Here is an 18,794-nt window from a genome sequence, read left to right on the forward strand (position 1 = left end):
GAAATAAAAATGTACATTACAATCCTCTGGCACCTTTCAAAGTTATCAGACAAAACCATTTTATGTATTTCCAAGTACAGAACAAACGATTAGAGTTGACCTGCCCGCAACTTCTGCTACCCGGGGAGCCTGTTGTATTTATAAATTTACATTTAACTGAATAATAACTAGTTGTTACAGTTACCTCTTTCTAGAAAGCTTTCTGCTAGATGGTGAATTTAATGCGAATGACTTCAACTTGCGAATTAGATTTAGAAATGGGAAATGCGTAAACAAACTTGTTGATAACTCGTTGATCTTCGTGACAGGTGTGATCAATGTTGCTTTCGCCGCTCTGTCTGAGACTTTGTATTTAGGACTAATTTGGTATATTGTATGTGTATTAATTTGAGTATAAATATTCAAACGCGTTCAAGTAAAGTTTGCTTGCAAAACGATTAACAGTTTTCGCAATCCCTTTCATATATTATATACATTTGATTTGGAATTGCCCTTTTTGAATTTTATTTGTATTTATTAATGATATATATTTATTATGGTAAAAACCTTTTATTAGTAATTGTTTTTTTCTGGAAGTTTTATAAAAGTAGTATCTAGAAAATAGTCAATTAATCATAGTATACATACATTTTGCGCCCTTGAGGTGATTTTGCAAAAAAACGGTGCTATAAAAATCATAAAAAAAATATTATTTGATGTAGACCGCTAAATTTTTCCAGTGTAAATAAATATTTAATTAACCAGTAGAACGAGGAAGAAACGAACTTTTTCAATTAATTAGTACTTGCAATTTTCCGAACAAGGATAATGTAGTATATTTTTATCGCAAAATTACTTTCCCATCTCTTTCCCTCTCCCTTTATTCAGCCTCACAACATACCCCAATAGTGGGGCCATAGTCTCGTTGGCTCCAAACGGTGGGAAGCAGTTGTGACTCTTGTGAGGTATTGACTTCGTTTTACTTCTGTAATCTCGGCCCGTAATTAGTCGGTACACATAGTGTGAATTAAAAACATAAAAAGTGACCTAGCGATGTTTTGTATATTTTAGGGTTTCTTTCAAAAGCAGTCCAGGTTTAGTATTTTTAAACAAAGCATTAACTTTAAAGTCATCTGTTTTCATGTGTGCAGTTTTAAGAATTTAAAAAGGTTAAAAGTTTTTAAAGAATTCGTTTCAGGGCGCGGGGTATTTATTACCGTGGAATTTAAACATGTTCATCTGCTACAGACAAATTCAATCCTCTGTGTCACCAAGTACCTATTTATGTATTGTTTGATACCTTCCCGGTGGATTCTTCCACAATTTCCATCCATCCAACAGAAGTCTTATTTTGATAAATGAAAAGTTTTACAAAATTCCCAAAAAAGTCGCGTACATTGCGAAAAGTCGCGTACATTGCGCATTTGCTAAAATGGCAAAACGGCTCGGGAAAACCGAGCCAAAAAGGCTTCAGTAAAGTGAGCCACGCCGTATCTTTAAGGGTTATTTAAGAAGAGATGGGATAATTGATACATCTAGGATTATTGTATATCCTTTCTGTATCAGTCACATGATAAATGACTATAATATCTGAAGGATTTCCGCAGCGAGGCCTTATTTATTGCCCGTCAGGTTGGCTGCTTTCGGTCTCAGGATATTAGGGAAACTAAGCGCTATTTATTTATCACGACAAATATTATATTGACTGAGAATAATAATGCTTTACTCGTCGTCCTTCAGAAGAACTTTGTACCATTAGGGTGAAATCATTAGACTTATTATTTGTTTTGGCAATCTTGGATTGATGGATGGTTTATATTTCAGCTCGAGTTCTACACGAGGATGAGAAACCCTTGGATATTCTTCTGTCGCAGGAGAATGGAGTCAAGTTCATCCTTCGTTACGCAAACACTGGTAAGTTTTTATAATGCTTACTGTGTGTATATTTATTACATGTATGTTCATTTGTATAAATACATACATTTGTACATAGTATACTACATCTATACTATGTACTACATGTGTGTACATTTGACTAAAGTTTCACATGCTTTCTTCTTATCATTTATCACTATGCGTTTTTGTCAAACTGAAATTTAATTACTTCTAAATTATTCTCGCTTCGTCTTAATCTTCTACAATCATAAATGAATTGTATAGTTAAAAAAATACTGATTTTATTTTATCTGTCATTTTCATAATGTTGTGTAAACAAAAACCTAGCTAACAACCACAATTTTTAAAATCACATCTCAACACACCTAGTGAAATGGACAACACGTCATTACTGTAATTAAATGTAATATTAAAATATATAATATTACATTTAATTATTATATATTTTAATATTACATTTAAAATATATAATAATTAAATATAATTTAATATTACATTTAGTTGAGCTAATTATATTATTTATGTATTTAATATACCATAAACAATAATTACACGTCAAAATACAAGTTACTAAAATATAGAAAAATAACAATTAAGCGTGGCATTAGATCGTTCATCCGAAAATAAAAAATGAATACAAGCGCTTGAGGTTATAAAAGTAAGAGATACAAGTACATACAAAACTTATAAGTAAACTTAGGTTAAATTAATATTGATTGAAAATATATGATAGTACAGCCTTTTTGTACCTACCTTTCGTGCCTTTAAATAGATCCGCCACATCTGCGTATCTATTACTAACTTCATTAAATCAAGGTACAAGCGAATGTTTGAAAAGATCGTCCTGGTATTGTTACATTTAAATTTGGAATTTTTTGGGGATATTTTGGAACGAGCAGCTCTCGTAGATTTACTTGTGTCTCTATTTGTGTCGCTTGTGTCTCTGGCCTCTCTTTGTATTATTTGTCATTTGAGTGAGTTTTTATATAATTTTGTAATTTTATGTAGATATTACGTATTCTTGAACGTATTCGAAAACCTTACCCCTCAGCTCCTTCTGCAAAAGGAATACATTTGGATGAAATTATTAAATGATTTCATGTGATTTTCTGGACAAGCCAGTTAATAAATTTAAGGCTTTTAGTTTGAACGTGAGATAGCGTTTGAATTTGTTATCAAAGATAACAAGAAGTGATGCGAAATATTCCAGCATATTCGTAATCCTGCGAGAAATTATTCACGTTCAATGATCTTTTAATTTCCAAATTGAAACTGATTGTAATTCAGACAAGTCATAAATAAGGTAATTCTTTAATTTTGTAATTAAAATTAACTAACAATTCTATATTTTAAATGCGTATATTATTATCTTTTATTTGACAGATGATTTTTCAAGTTTATTATCGCTGTCATTCGAAATGTAAATTTAAGACGTCTCTTTAATTTGGAGAAAAATTGATTTTGAAGAAAATTGATAAAAAAAAATTGAATTTGAAAGGCAGATTTTATAAATGCTTCATAAATCCCACAGTTATAAGGATCTACCCTAGTTCAAAATAAAATAGGTTATTCGTCAGAGCATTAAGAATTGAACATTACCGTAAGTAGGGAATTGAAAATACGAAAAAGCAACAAAATAAAATGTTCTTGTATTTTCAACTTCTAAAGATTCTTTTTAAATAAAAATAATGTAATCCCAGCTATATTTAAATAAATATAATAAATTAAGTAATCATTTTCATAATATATTTTAGTATTAGACACTCTTTCCTGAAAGCTTACAGCTCTAAAAAAACCTTTCTCGAATAAACGGATTCCAGGAAATCAGAAGATTTGGTACACGTAGGTACATACTCATTGATGCTACTTAGTATTTATGTATTTAAAAAAAATACTCCTCTAACACTTTATATTTGATATATTCTATTCCGGAAAACACTTCCCGACATCCCGAGTAAGTTGAGCATTAGTCTTATTAAAAATGTTCAGTTTTCCTTCCTCGGGAAGCCATTTATTCACGTCTCTTCGCCTTCAGCCACCTGTTGTTGGGCGAGAGATTGATTGCTGAGCCTTTCAGTCCCGTGAAAGCCTTAAATATGCCGTGAAATGGCGTGAAAGCCTCCGCGGTAACGGATTCCGTTTAGCCGTTAAGTGGGTAAAAAAAATTAACAGATGGAACCCGTTTTTTGACTAAATAAAGAAATTAGGTGAAATGGTACTTCCGTTGAAAGGTTTTCTTTATTTAAAAAGTACTTAAGTACCGAAATGTTTCTAATTAAATGAAGTACTTACCCTATAGTGCTTCAAAAGAGAAAAGATAATGAAAAGTTTATTTTTCTCGCATTTTCTTTTTCAATTCTAATAAGTGTAGCCTTCATTTATGTTGACGGTGAAAAATAATTTGAACGTCGGAATGCGAGCACTAAATATAAGGGTGTTTTCTGGAAAAAACGTTTAAGAGCGAAATGAAAAATGTTCGTAAAAATGTATTACTGCTCGTTACTCACACAAACCAACTAGGTGCCTCTATAATGTACTATCTACAGAACAAGGATATAGGATGTTTCATATTTAAAGTATTCAATTTATTATAGAACGACCGGTCAGTAGCTGAGTCGGCATCGCGTCTGGGTCACACTCAGGCGTCGTGAATTCGATTCCACAGTTGACTAACAGCTCCATCACAACACAAGAAAAAATTTCCGCTTACGTAGGTAGTAGAAGGAGATTTTTTAAATATCGTCATGTTATTCGTAACCCGGGAATGTTTGTCTGTCTTAAATTGCGTAATTTCGAATATATTTAAATTTCTGAAAAAAGTATATCTGGACGCGAAAACTCCTGAGCGAGATCTTGGTGGTTCTCTTGAGGCATGTGTCATGCCTGACCCAAGTCTCTAGAATAAATGAAACAATATTTCCACAGCCGATATGTTTTTAACAGTCTTAAAAACGACCCGTTTCATATAGAAGCCAGCACATAATTCCACAGCCGAGATGTTGAACACACGAACAGTCTTAAAAACGACCCGTCGTCATATAGAAGCCAGCACATAATTACACAGCCGAGATGTTGAACACACAAACAGTCTTAAAAACGACCCGTTGTCATCTGGAAAACATAGAAGCCACTAAATAATTCCACGCCCGAGATTTTAAACACGAGAACAGACTTAAAAAAAAACTCGTTGTCATATAGAAGCCATTACATAATTCCACAGACGAGATTTCGAACACACGAACAGTCTTAAAATCGACCCGTTATAATCCGGAAAAAACATAGAAGCCGGTAAATGATTCCACGGCCGAGATTTTAAACACGAGAACAGTCTTAAAAACGACTCGTTGTCATATAGAATCCAGTACATAATTCCACAGACGAGATGTCGAACACACGAACAGTCTAAAAATCGACCCGTTATAATCCGGAAAAAAACATAGAAGCCGGTAAATGATTCCACGGCCGAGATTTTGAACAAAAGAACAGTATTAAAAAGTCAAGCCCATTATAATATGGAAAATGTCAACCATGTAAAAATGTTCCTTCTTATATATTAGAAGAACAATTTGTTGATTGGGTACTAATACTGTTCACTGTTATTTACTATGTTTAACCAAAATGGATTTTATAAAGACGTCATCTTAATGTGATGTATTAATTTTGGTTGTTTAGGAAAGCAAATAGGTTTTTTTTTGCTCATTTTAAATGATAATTAAGTTAGTAAAAATTGCACCCTGTACCAGCTCTTACTTATGGGCTCAAAACGTCACGATGTTTTTGAAAATTTCACTAATCTATTCCATTATTCTGGGAAAATATTTTCTTCTGTTGGGTGTAGGGAATGTAATCCCGGTATACCGGGATCCCGAAATACCGAGATCCCGCAGACATTTTGCGGGACTAATCTCGTTCGAAAATTTTGCGGGATCCCGCTGGACTGGCGGGATTACAGAGAAGCGCAGCTCATACATTTAAAAATTCGCCCACAAAGAACGATCTGCTGCAGACTTACATGACAAAAGACATGGGAAAAAATATTGCTTTATTATTAGACTGTAAAACAAGGTGGTCAAGCCTGTGCGAAATGATATCAATATTTAACAAAGTAAGATTGGGCGTATCGAAAATTCTGGTTGACTTAGGGCTCGGTGCAAATCTCGACTACTTTTTCACTGAAGAGGAATATGGTGTGCTGAAAGATCTGAAAGGAATATTACAGCCGGTGAAATTAGCAGTCGAAGTTTTATGTAGGCGAGAGTCAAACTTGATTACTGCGGAAACCAATTTAAAATTTGTTATTAGCAAACTGAAAAATATTAATGAGCCATTAGGGAAACGGATTTCAGAGCGGCGAACTAACTTGACAGCGGTTTTATTATACTAAACATGATCCATATAAGTACCTACGAAGAAGACAGAAGTTAATTTATTAATGTTGATGACACATTTAGTCTACCTTCAAAAAGCGTAATACGCAAGGCAATCAAAACTATAGTCGAAAGGCTAGAGTACACGGACACGGGTAACAACGCAGTAGCCACTGCTCCTGCTGACGCTGATGATCCTTACGATGACGATGACGACACTTCTCTAGCTAATCTGGAGACAAACGTAGCAGCAGCAGAAGCACCAATGTCACTCCAAGACGAATCCAAACTTACTTTGATTAGTATGAAGAGTTCGAGATCAACAGCCCATCAAAAACCTAGATCTGGCAATATGAGCAACCTTGAGGTTTCGATAAAGAAGGAAATGAATTACTTCGAGTCCGGTGGATTAAAAGGCACATACCTTCAATTCACTTACATTGCGCTAATGACTATTGTGCCAACCAGCTGGCTACCTTGTGTCCAATATCAGAAGCCGTTTATCAGATGACACAATTAATACTTTAACTTTTTTACGAAGCTACTTCCAAAATAATGTTTAGTTGTACAAGAATATTGTTTATCGTGTGAACGTTATTATTTAAATTTAAGTTTCAGTTCAGTTTCAGTTTCAGTGCTGGCAATCCGGGCGTTTATTTTATTTTCATTTGTGTACATGGATTTCTTTTACCCACCTCACTAGACAAGTCTGTTCCGAGGCGGGTATTTTGTGTAAATTTATGTATTATCTTATTCTTTGCCAATTTATGACTTAAACTTTACCTATATCTTATTAAAGGTATAACTATTAATAAATCATTTAAAATGTCACAAAGAACTTGTTTTATTATGGGTATAGATTTAAAACTCTAAAAACAAGGTTGGTAGATTGAGGTCTTTATTATACGATTGATTAGATTTCTAAGTCCACTCTGCTGGATCCCGCAAATACCTGGATCCAGCGGGACTAAGATTGTTCAGTCCCGCAAATACCTGGATTGACATTTTCTTGCGGGATTGCATTCCCTAGTTGGGTGTAATACCCACTACGAATAGCTATTTTGAGCGAGCAATAGGTTCGTAATAGAAACGTTTTCGATTTAAATTATTGCCGAGTAATTCAATAATTTGATAATATCTTCTTTTTTGTAACAAGTAGAGATAATTATATTCTCTCTAGGATCTCCCGTACTGAGGATTTTATTTATATTTAAAATATAATAGTATGAACACTATGAAGGTGTATTATTACGAAGTGTCGGTGGTTTGTGATTTTGGTTTCAGTCTGTATTTGGTATTAGTATAAGTATTTTCAATTTCTGATCTCCCTATGTTTTTTTACCCAGCTTTTTATTTGAGATTTAAATGTTGTTCTGATATTGGAATGAGAGTGGAATTTTGTATTAGAGTTTAGTACCATAGTGCATAAAGCCTTTTTTCCAAATCTTGTTTTTGTAGTTGCTTATTGGATTTTATGTTTTTGTCCAAATGTTGAATTCGTAGTTGCTTTTTGGATATGTTTTTGTCCTAATGTTGAATTCTTAGTTGTTTTTGGATATGTTTTTGACCCTGAGATCTAGTGTTTCTGATATAATATGTGTTAGCTGATATATCTTGTATTTTGTATTTCTAAATGTAGGAGGATTGTTTTAGAAGAGAGTTGTTTAATGTTAAGTTTGTTGAAGATTTCATCGGTGCTAGCTAACAAGAAATTTGAGTAAAAAATTGTACTATTGCTTTTTGAGTGTTAATTAGTGAATTTCAGATATTTTTATTTGCAATCGACCCTAGTATCGAAAAAACTACCATAAGTAAATTATTATTATAAAAAAGAAGTAACCATCGTTATAATAAATAACGATGATTACTTAATAAATAAATAATAAATTACTAAATTACTTGTCGTTAGTGAATATTTTAAATCTGCCATTTAAAAAAAACAAACGAAAAAATAGTAACCTAAACTTTTTATTCAAATTGTCAAACTCTAATTCAATTGTTGTGAACTCCTGGATTTAATCAATTTACACGTATTTAATCGAATGGCTAGACCTTGACTAGACAGACATTGACATTTTACATGTTACGCATATTTAATGATTCAATTATTTCTTATGTTTGCATTCCCCAATATAATGTTTACACAATTTTGGTAACAAATATTTAAACGTTATCGAAGTATTTGACAAGAACTTGAATTAAACAAACTTCTATATGTGGCGAATGTGCGTACTATTTCTAACTAGTTAACAAATTATTGCTAACATTTACAATCGTCTAAATTCTTAACATCACGTCACTAAAACGACTCTAATATAAAACTGTACTCCTTTTTATTCAAAAATCAAAACGCGAGAAATAACAACTAACTGTAAGAAACACTAGACCTCAGGTTGAAAAACATATCCAATAAGCAACTACCAATACAACATTTGAACAAAACAAATCCAATAAGCAACTAAGAATGCAACATTTGGACAAAAAACATATTTAATAAGTAACTACGAACACACCATTTGGACAAAAACATATCCAATAAGCAACTACGAATACAACATTTGGGAAAAAAGCTTCCTGTACTATGATACTAAACTCTACAATAAAATCCCACTCTCATTTAAAATTCACAAAAATCTTCCAGCATTTAAATATCAAACAAAAAGTTGGATACAAAACATAAGGCTAACAGAAAAACAAAATATACTGACACCAAATACAGACTGCAACCGACGCAATGAAAACACAATATAATATATTTATAATTATTTCAAAAAAATTCTACATTAACAGCTAGTACAAATGTTTATTGAAACGATATGCGTGAGGATGCGTCATATGGGTGTATGTATACATGTGTTGTTATATGTATATAGGTATGTCTGCTGCTATATACACATGTGTGCTTGCATGCACACATATTAAAAATTATATATATAATTATGTACATTTTTACAATCTAATGCTAATTTACTTCTTTCTCCTTTCTGATTTCTATCTTCTACTTTTTATTACAATTTTTCCAAAATTTTAACTTCATCTATAGTTACTAATTTCATATGTTTACATTAGATTTCATATTTCATACAAAGTAATTACACTCAATTGGTCACCATGAAACAGGCAGCCGCCTAGTATGGTGATTCATTATATCTACTTTATGTAAATTTCAAAACAATGTAACATGTATTAAATAAAATAAAATAAACTATTGAAAACTATTCAATCTATCCAGTAAGTACAATTTCTACCTAAAACATGAACGCAATATCCGGCACGAAAAGGACCAGTGCTTCGATAGCTCTTGAAAATATACTGGAAATATTTCCGGCCGCGAGTTTCTTCTTAAAATATAGAATATCGAAAGGGGAACGAAATGTAACTATGAGAGGATGCCACCAGAATAATGAAACCTTTTGGTCCTAGTGTCCTCAATGTTCCCTCTTTCTGCCAGCACGTAAAAAAATCCACGTCGTATTGCACTTACCCCAGAATTGCAACCTGACAACCTAGTGTCCTCAATGTTCCCTCTTTCTGCCAGCACGTAAAAAAATCCACGTCGTATTGCACTTAACCCAGAATTGCAACCTGACAACCTGTCATCAGAGGCGGTGCAGAAATTGTAATGGTGACAAGGTTACAAGGACGGGAAGGTAGGGAGTAATTATTGGAAATACCAATTGATTATATGTCCGAACACTACTTTATATTAACCATACTACTACATTTTTTTATTTATGCGTCAATGAATTCCTCAGCATGGGAGATCCCAGTGAAGATATCATTATCTCTATTTGCTGTAGAAACGAGAGATAATAAAACATTTATTTTTTCTGTTTCCTGTACTATGTTAACTCTTGTTTTTTTATTATTATTATTTTCATTGTAATTTCTCATCGTGTGTAAAATCCCTCTGGTTATTGTAAAAGGTTATTTTAGCTAGGGTGATTCTGTAATACCTAATTCTATTTCAAAAGACCTATCTCATAGTCTCCTGGAATAGACGTATTTTATAGTTTAACTTTCCTATTATGGGCCTGTTATCCTAGAATTCATTAAAAGTTTTCCGTGCAGGACACTACTTTCTTCAAACACCTTTCAATTAACCTTGAAAGGGTCAACCCCGAACGGTCTGGTAAGGAACTGTAGATTAAGGTAGCTACCAACTCTGCGTCTAACACATAAAGGTTAGACGCAGAGTATACCGTGTGGAATGACGTCACTTGTTCTTGATGTTGATTGATTATGGCTACGGAAGTGTCAATATGTGAACTTAGTAGAACTTATCCGTAAACTTACAATACCTGAATATATCTGCTCTCAACATTGGATTTCCTAGCGAGACAGGACCATTACATCACTCTTGTAGATACTAATTTAATTTATAAAGTTGATTTTTTTTTAAGTAACCGCCAATCACCTCCATTTTTACAAATAACTATATTCCTACTTTGTACAAGGAACACATACATATTGCAATGTAAAAAATAATACAATAAATAATAATAAATGTTTCATTATTTTCTTTTTATCGTAAATAATAGATACAATGATGTCCTTACTGGGATCTCCCCTGCTGAGGATTTCATTTGCATGTTATTAAATTTTAGTGGTATGGTTTATATAAAGTATGTAATTTTAAATACACGTTAAATAGTGTTTTTTTCCTGAAATAATTATAAATATATTACATGGCGTTAAAAATAATACCATTATGTTGTAAAAACTAAGAAATGTAATCAATAAAGTCGGTAGGTGTAAAGTGTATCAATAATGTCGGAAGGTGTAAAGTTTATCAATAAAGTCGGTAGGTGTAAAGTGTATCAATAATGTCGGAAGGTGTAAAGTTTATCAATAATGTCGAAAGGTGTAAAGTTTATCAATAAAGTCGGTAGGTGTAAAGTGTATCAATAATGTCGGAAGATGTAAAGTTTATCAATAAAGTCGGTAGGTGTAAAGTGTATCAATAAGAACGGAAATGAAAAGGTGAAATAAAGAAAATTCAATAGAAGAAATAAGAATTCATAGATGAAAATCTATGTTAAGGATTTATCACTTTAATTCAATAGAAGAAAATTAAAGTGATAAATCCTTAACATAGATGAAAATCATCTTTTAATTTTGAAATGACTACAAAATGTAGTTGTAGATACTCTCAGTATCACCATCTTGAAAGATGGACGTTCTAGATTAAAACGTTGCTTGAAATGGTTTGGTGACCAGATCTGAACAGCAAGGTATTTCCCTACCTTCCTCTTCTCGCCTAACCGCGATATTTAACCCCATAACATAATACAAGTGGGGATGCCATAGCATCACTGGCTACAGACGGTTGATAGCAGCTGGGTTACTGGTGCGGTATTCACCCAAAAAAAATTAATCATTCATGGGTACTTGGTAGTAGGTAGTACATATATGAAACAGAGAAGTATTTGACAGAGATGTTATCAAAATCAAATAGCTCCGTTGATGTGATAGGGGAAAAAAATAGTGAAAAAAATATCGCACATCACTTTAATAATGATTAAACCGAATCTAATTTGTAAATAATTAATTAATTATAACCACTACAGTAAACACATATAACCACTACAGCAAACAAACTTAGAAAATTCATTTACTTTTCTAGACAAACTCGGACCATTTTCAACCTAAGCCAGCTCAAAACAATCTACTATGCACTTTGTCAATCTTTAATAGAGTATGGTATCATAGCATGGGGAGGAGCAAACGCTGCCGTCATTGATCCAATATCTAAAGGTCAGAAACTTATAATAAAGATTATCCTCAAACTACCAATCACAAGCAGTTCGGATGAAATCTTTAGGAAAATCTGTGTTATGGACATTAGGCAACTTTATGCCAAAAACGTACTAGCATACCTCTTCAAACACAAAACTACTTTTGACAATGTCCAAACTGCTCGTGATACTAGTACCAAAGGACATAATCTCTTACAAATCCCTTTCGCTAAAAAAACTTTTGGCCAGAGAAATTTTAGATATTTTGCAACAAGGCTATATAATGCTCTCCCACTAGCCATTAGACTGAACAATTTTTTTTTGAAATATAAAACAGACATCAAGTCTTGAATCATCAGCCAAGACCGATCTAAGATCAATTTTTTTATAAAAATCCCCTCATAAGTATGTACTCCAACTAGATGCTGATTAACCAATTTATCATTTACTATTATTATTCATTATTTTTAATGAATAATAATAATAATAATCATTTTCATAATGTCATTTAATGTAATGAAATATTATATGTATAAAATAATATGTAAACATTAATTTATGTATTAAATACGTCTGTCTCGACACAGGTTTATCCTAGTGAGACAGACATCGAAAAAAAACCTGTAAAAAACTTTATATTGATAATAAAAAATAAAAAAAAATAGAAAAAAATAGAAGTATATCTAAAAGGTGCTGGCTGACTCAGTGTAATATTAAAATACTACCCCTGAAAATGCTAGCCTAGAAAAGCCATCAGCGCAATAATAACAGTGTTGATCCTAAGCGAGCTGTTGATGTTATTGGAAACATTTAAGGGTATGTAGTTGTGTACCAATATAGGGCGGTATGGCTACGTGGGTTGTGAGGTGGCACGTGCGGGGTTGGTTTTGCATACAGATTGAGATTTAATCATGCCTTTGAGCAAGTGATAGGTGGACTTATTGAGCCCCACACAAGCTGTGAATTTTAAGTTAGACCTACTTTGGGATACTGGATGATAAAAGCTTAATATGCATTATGGGTACACGGCAATATCACAATGTGGCACTGAAATACACTATTTATTAATTTATTGCATACCACCATACATAAATTATAAACTAAACTTACATTTCTCAAATTATACCGAATCCATTAAATTTCATAATTTTAACTCCATCCAAACACGACGTCTAATTTTTTATCAAATTTTATTATTTAAAAGCCTAAATAATGGTCTGGACTCACCAGAACTTACCAATTTAATAAATCTTCATATTCCGTTTAGATCAACCCGACAATCTGTTTTATTTTATCTACCCTCGTGCAGAACAAACATTCGAAAAAATTCCCCAATTCCTCGTATATGTGCACAATATAATACAAAATTTTACAGCATTGACATTTTTGGTAATAACCTAAAGAAATATCGATATGAAGTAATGCGTATGATCGATTATTAATATGAGAGTATGGAATGTATCGGAAGCATCTCCTATCCTCTTCCTATTTTCCTCTTCCTCTCCCCTTCCTTTAACACCAAATTAATTTTAAGATATTAAAACTTAATTGCTAATGAACTTTAACATAAGAAACTTCTGTGACTTGACTTCAGTTAACTTGTATATTTATATCTATCACTGTTTATTATATAAAAGCTGTTTGTTTCTTACAAAATAAATAAATCATGTTTTTTCTCCTAAAAATCAACTTCACTAGGACTTAGCCTGTATAGAGGTTAACAATTTACATTAGAGTGTAAACTAATATTTATTAGATAAGGTTTTTTATGCATAGCACAAAGTAACATATTATTATAAGCAATAATTAGTCGCCTAAAATATCCATACAAATTGAAGATATCTCCGGAGTAAAAATAAATGCCGCCGACGGGAATTGAACCATTGAACTCTGTCTTACCGGCACAACACTCTTACTACTGAGCTACTGAGACCTCTTATTTTTCAAAGTAAGTTTTGCAGACACGCTTTTTTTTGTTAAACTCATGTGATTTTGTTTTGATTTACATAATAAAATAATATATTCTTGGATAGATGTATTGTGTTTGTATAAATACGATACTGTATCGGTGATTCAATCCAAAACTGTATTTGTATGCAGCTCTTGAAAGAATTTAGTTTTTATACGAACAAAAATATTTATTCATTCGTATTATGCATAACTTGCAAACATGTTTTTTTCCCAAATTGTTAAATTAGCGCCATCTACGAAGCGAAGATTATAATATATGTTCCGTTTATTCTTATGTAGCCGAGGAGGATACTTATTTATTTATACTGAGTTTTTACAGACGATCTCACTTACGTGAGAACAATCCAGCTATAATAACTCAGTTAACATACAAATACACATACAAAGGCACATTAATTTTCATATACCTAAATAAAGATTAAAAAATAAAAATAAATTAAAATTAAAAATATATATAAAATACAAATATTACAGAAAAGTAAGAGACGCAAGTAATACGTAATATAATCAGTGCAACATATTATTTAATAATAGGAGATTTTTTTTTTCTGAATCCATATAAATTATCAACAAAAATATCTGATTCAGCACACTCAATCTTATTATACAGTTGACACATTTGGGTCAGAAGACTAAAATAGGCGATATTATTTTTGAAAATATTCTGGTGAAAAATGCTATGGTGTCTTAAGGGCGCGCAGGAGCGCCGAGAAATTTTAACGATAGGTATTTGTAAAAATTATTTCTATTTCGTTCATCTCAGCGGGGACAGCAAAAGCGCTATCGGTGTATTGGTGAACCCCAATGCGTGTGTGTGCGTGGCTGCAGGTGTTGGAAGCACGAATCGTCGCGCCGCGCCCGATAGCGACTTCGCGTCATATTATCGCGATCAGTTCTTATTATTTCATTTACTGTTATTCATTTATTCCAAAAATTAAGTAGGTGCCTAGGTACATATTCGTAATAAAATAGCGAGGTCTACATTATTTAATATTGTATTGTACTTAACTTTATTATTATTATTACTTACTACAAATATGTACGTAGATACATTTATTTTGCCTCCGTGGTTGAGGGGTAAGGCTCTCGACTTCGAGTCCGGAGGTCTCGGATTCAAATCACGGCGTGCGCAAGTAAATTGATTTTAATTAATTTATGTTGTTTCACAATATTAAAAACAATATTCATTAAAAAGAATATTAATTAAATATAATATAAAATAATTGTCTGGAGAAATAATGATACACGCGTCAAGTGATGTAGGAGGTATTCCCAAAAGTGCATTTTTCTGTAATAATATAACGTATTAAAAAAGTTAAATAAAAACTAAACTAGTTATGTGTATGTACCTAATATTTAGCACAATAAACAATATGGTGCCTCTTATACATAGATTTCAATATTCATTTGTATAATATGATATTATAATAACATAATCGATTCAACAACATGTGGTAGATGCATGTACCACTGAACATACGCTGTACCAGCATTCCATCAAACGATCAGTGGTGTATGTACTTACCATCACACATTTTCTTGTAAAATATATATATATATATTTTTTAAATCTAGAACAATATATTTAGTCAAATATAAAAGTTTTTTTTTGGTTCGGTAGTTGTATCTTAAAAAAAGTGTCCTAAAAGGGATAATATTATGTTGAGTACAACCTTCAAAAGTTATCAAAAAATATTTTAATTAATTTTTGTGTTCCATATCCAACTCGGCAATACGGAACGGAATCATCTCGGGGTCTGTCTGTAACAGGTGTTTTTTTTTTCAATTTTTTTCCATTAATTTATTTGACGTAAACAAATTAAATTTGTCACAATAACTATAGTAAATAAGCTCGGTAATTATTGGCACACTCAAGATAAGTCACCAAACAGAAAAATTATTTAAAAAAACATCGATAACTCGGGACATGACAACACTAGTGGACTAGTGTATCGATATAATTATTGAGAATGTCACATCACTTTGTTGACTGTATACGTATTCAACAAAACCCTCTCCGCCCCCCCCTCACCCCCGAATACTGAGAGAAAGGGACACATGCACCTCAGCCTGATAATACCTAAATAAAATTGTCAAAATCGAGGTTTTGTAGTCCTCATTTTTCTACTCCAAAACTGAACCGATTTCCAAGATTTTTTACCAAATGTATTGGAAGAAAACATTCTATGTCTGTACTATTTGCTTTTTTTAAAAATACATCGTCTTATTTGTATACTGAACGTTTGTTGATGGCGTTAAAAAAAGGCAATTTTAACAATTTTTGAAGGGTTATAACTCCTATAAAAAGTAACTTATCAAAAAAATCAAAACGTACCAACACGCTTGCGGTCAATATTCATATTATGTAAAAAAAATATTTTCTCTAGTGTCAAAATCCAGAGAGGGAAATGAGGAATACGTTTGTATGGACAAAACACCACCCGGTTTCCTCCAATGGGAATTGGGGACATTTATTTCACTATTGCTAAGACATAATGAGGTATCAAGATGGCCGTGGATAATTTTATGCAAACATATTAGGTAAGTCAATTGCCTTCTTATTTTAAATGTATTAATCTTAAAGTAATCACGATGTGCGTCGTATGATCTAAGATGGTCATGTAGTCCACATTTGAAAGATAATAGTCTTTTTTTTAACCGATTCTATAATGTTTTCATACTTGCAATAATGTGGATTCCAAATAGTGCTTCCATATTCAAGTTTACTTCTAATTAAGGTATAGTAAAGGGTTAGAATCGATTGAGGATCTTTGAAAGGTTTAGTTATTCTGTGAATAAATCCCATCATTTTAAGTGATCTCGACTTAATGTCATTAATGTGTAAATCAAATATGAATTTAGAATCAAGAGTAATTCCTAGATCTCTTTTAGAAGACACTTTCTTAAGAATATTCTTATTATTTAAATAGGAAAAATACGAACAAGGTTAGTTAGAATAATGAACAAAACGCCAAACAACATAATTATTCCTAAATATTTAAAATACGACTGGATTATCCTACATATATCTCACAACAAAATAAATTATCAATTATCCATATCAGCCTTCAATTCGGGAGGCGGGTATAGGTACCGGCACCCCGGGAACCATTTATTGGATAACCAACACCCCTGCCATAGGTCACCCCAAGTAGTTAGCTACTTTGGTGACTTTGGGTGCCCGGGTTTATGGGGTGAGGTCTGTCTAAGTTTTGGAGGGGGTGCGCTTGCCCACCAACTGCATGGCGGGTCGGATCGGGAGAGACTGGTTCAGGGAGACCTTTTGCCCTCTCCAGCCGGACTCGAAACATCCCCTTGCACAGTAGTAGGAGGGATATATTCATATGTCCGTCACTCCTGGACAAATTGACCCCAGATTCCTACCTGATACCTAATTGCTTCCCAAAACATCCTCTCCATCCTTTGAGACCCGCCAAACAGCATCTTCAAAGATGCTATAGGCCCTGAGGGAATTTTTTTCCTCGGGGCTTTCTGGGTGGAGCTATTGTAATAAAAACATGTTCCCAGAAACAACGTATTTTTATAAAACAGCAAGTAGTTTCAGTTCAAAGTTTTCAGATACCTAATCGGTCAATGACGAAATATAAACATAAGGTAATAATTATTTAAGAAACCAGGATACATAGATTCAACAAGCCATTCAGAATAACTTACTATTAGTCACACACAATCTCAGTAAAGCAGTGACATTATAGCGTCTTGTATTCCAGTTGTCACATTATTTGGGGAAGTATATCGTCGCATGCATTCAGTCTATAAAGATATAAGAAAGATGCGCCGAAATTGAATGCTGGCAAAATGCGAACGTCTTGACTGAAGAGGCTCAGATAATTTTTATCAACAATATTTCAATTCAGGGATCTATATATAATATTGTCCTTCCTCCGGTGGAAGTCCAACACGAATAACAATGGCACGTTTAATTCAATGTTATTTTTTTATCAAAAATCTATGTCGTGTGTTATGAGTTATATAACCATTTGGACAAGGTATTGTTAGACAAATTGCTCATACCCTGACCCTCTTTGCAACTAATATACATTAACTTTTCAACAACTGTCCCTTTGTCCAATTTCCCACTAGAAGGGAATCCATTTACATCGTTGAACGGTTCCCCGATGGTTCCCGCCAGTAAACTACCCCGAGAGCCTTTTGACCGAGGAGGGGCAGAGGGTGGCAGGTGGTAGTGATTATACATTATACACTTGGATTTGAAACAGTCGCATAACACTTTGTGTCTAAGGTATAATATTGAACATCGGGTATACTTCAGCATGGTTTTCTCCGAAGGTGATTGATTGCTTTGGCTTTCAATACATACTCACAGCGGAAAACTTCGGAGTTAGCTTTTATTATAAATAGTGATAAGATCCTGCCTTCTTCTAGACAATATACTAATCAACGACTTTCTTCCAATGTGACAACCTATGTGACGGAGTGGCAAGCTCTTGACCTCTTGGTTATAAAGTCAAGGGTTTGCAAAACCCGCTAAGAGCAAATAAAGTTTTTTTTATTTATTTAAAAAATATATTTTTATTTATTTTAAAGCTAATTTTTTAACAACAAAAATTTAAAGATTTCTTTATAAACTTTCTATTAGGACGAAAATTAAATGACATTATTTAATCCGCCGTGTCAGTGGCTTAGTTGAAAAATGCGTCGGGTTTCCACCCAGGCGTCATGGGTTCAATTCCACATTTCCCCCATCATTACACAAACACCATTTTCCATTTATAATATGATTACAGTAGTATTTAAAAAAAAATTAGTCTATTCGTAACCCAGGACTGTTTAGATTTCTTCCTCCATCCTCTCCCAGAAC

At 32.8% G+C, this 18,794-nt stretch overlaps 1 protein-coding gene across 2 annotated transcripts in view; it reads left to right on the top strand.

Annotated features, from left to right (window-relative positions):
• LOC149415566 (apoptosis-stimulating of p53 protein 2-like) overlaps positions 1-18,794 on the top strand; it is a 693,728-nt gene that overhangs the window by 158,445 nt on the left and 516,489 nt on the right. For both annotated transcript variants that reach the window (XM_089642762.1, XM_089642764.1), the window contains exon 4: positions 1,804-1,893. In XM_089642762.1, the coding sequence (XP_089498888.1) occupies positions 1,804-1,893 (90 nt within the window). The remainder of the gene's footprint in view (positions 1-1,803; positions 1,894-18,794) is intronic.

This window comes from Hesperophylax consimilis, chromosome 18, assembly GCF_061612785.1.
Source record: "Hesperophylax consimilis isolate HC1 chromosome 18, BYU_Hcon_1.0, whole genome shotgun sequence".
Lineage (NCBI taxonomy): Eukaryota > Metazoa > Arthropoda > Insecta > Trichoptera > Limnephilidae > Hesperophylax > Hesperophylax consimilis.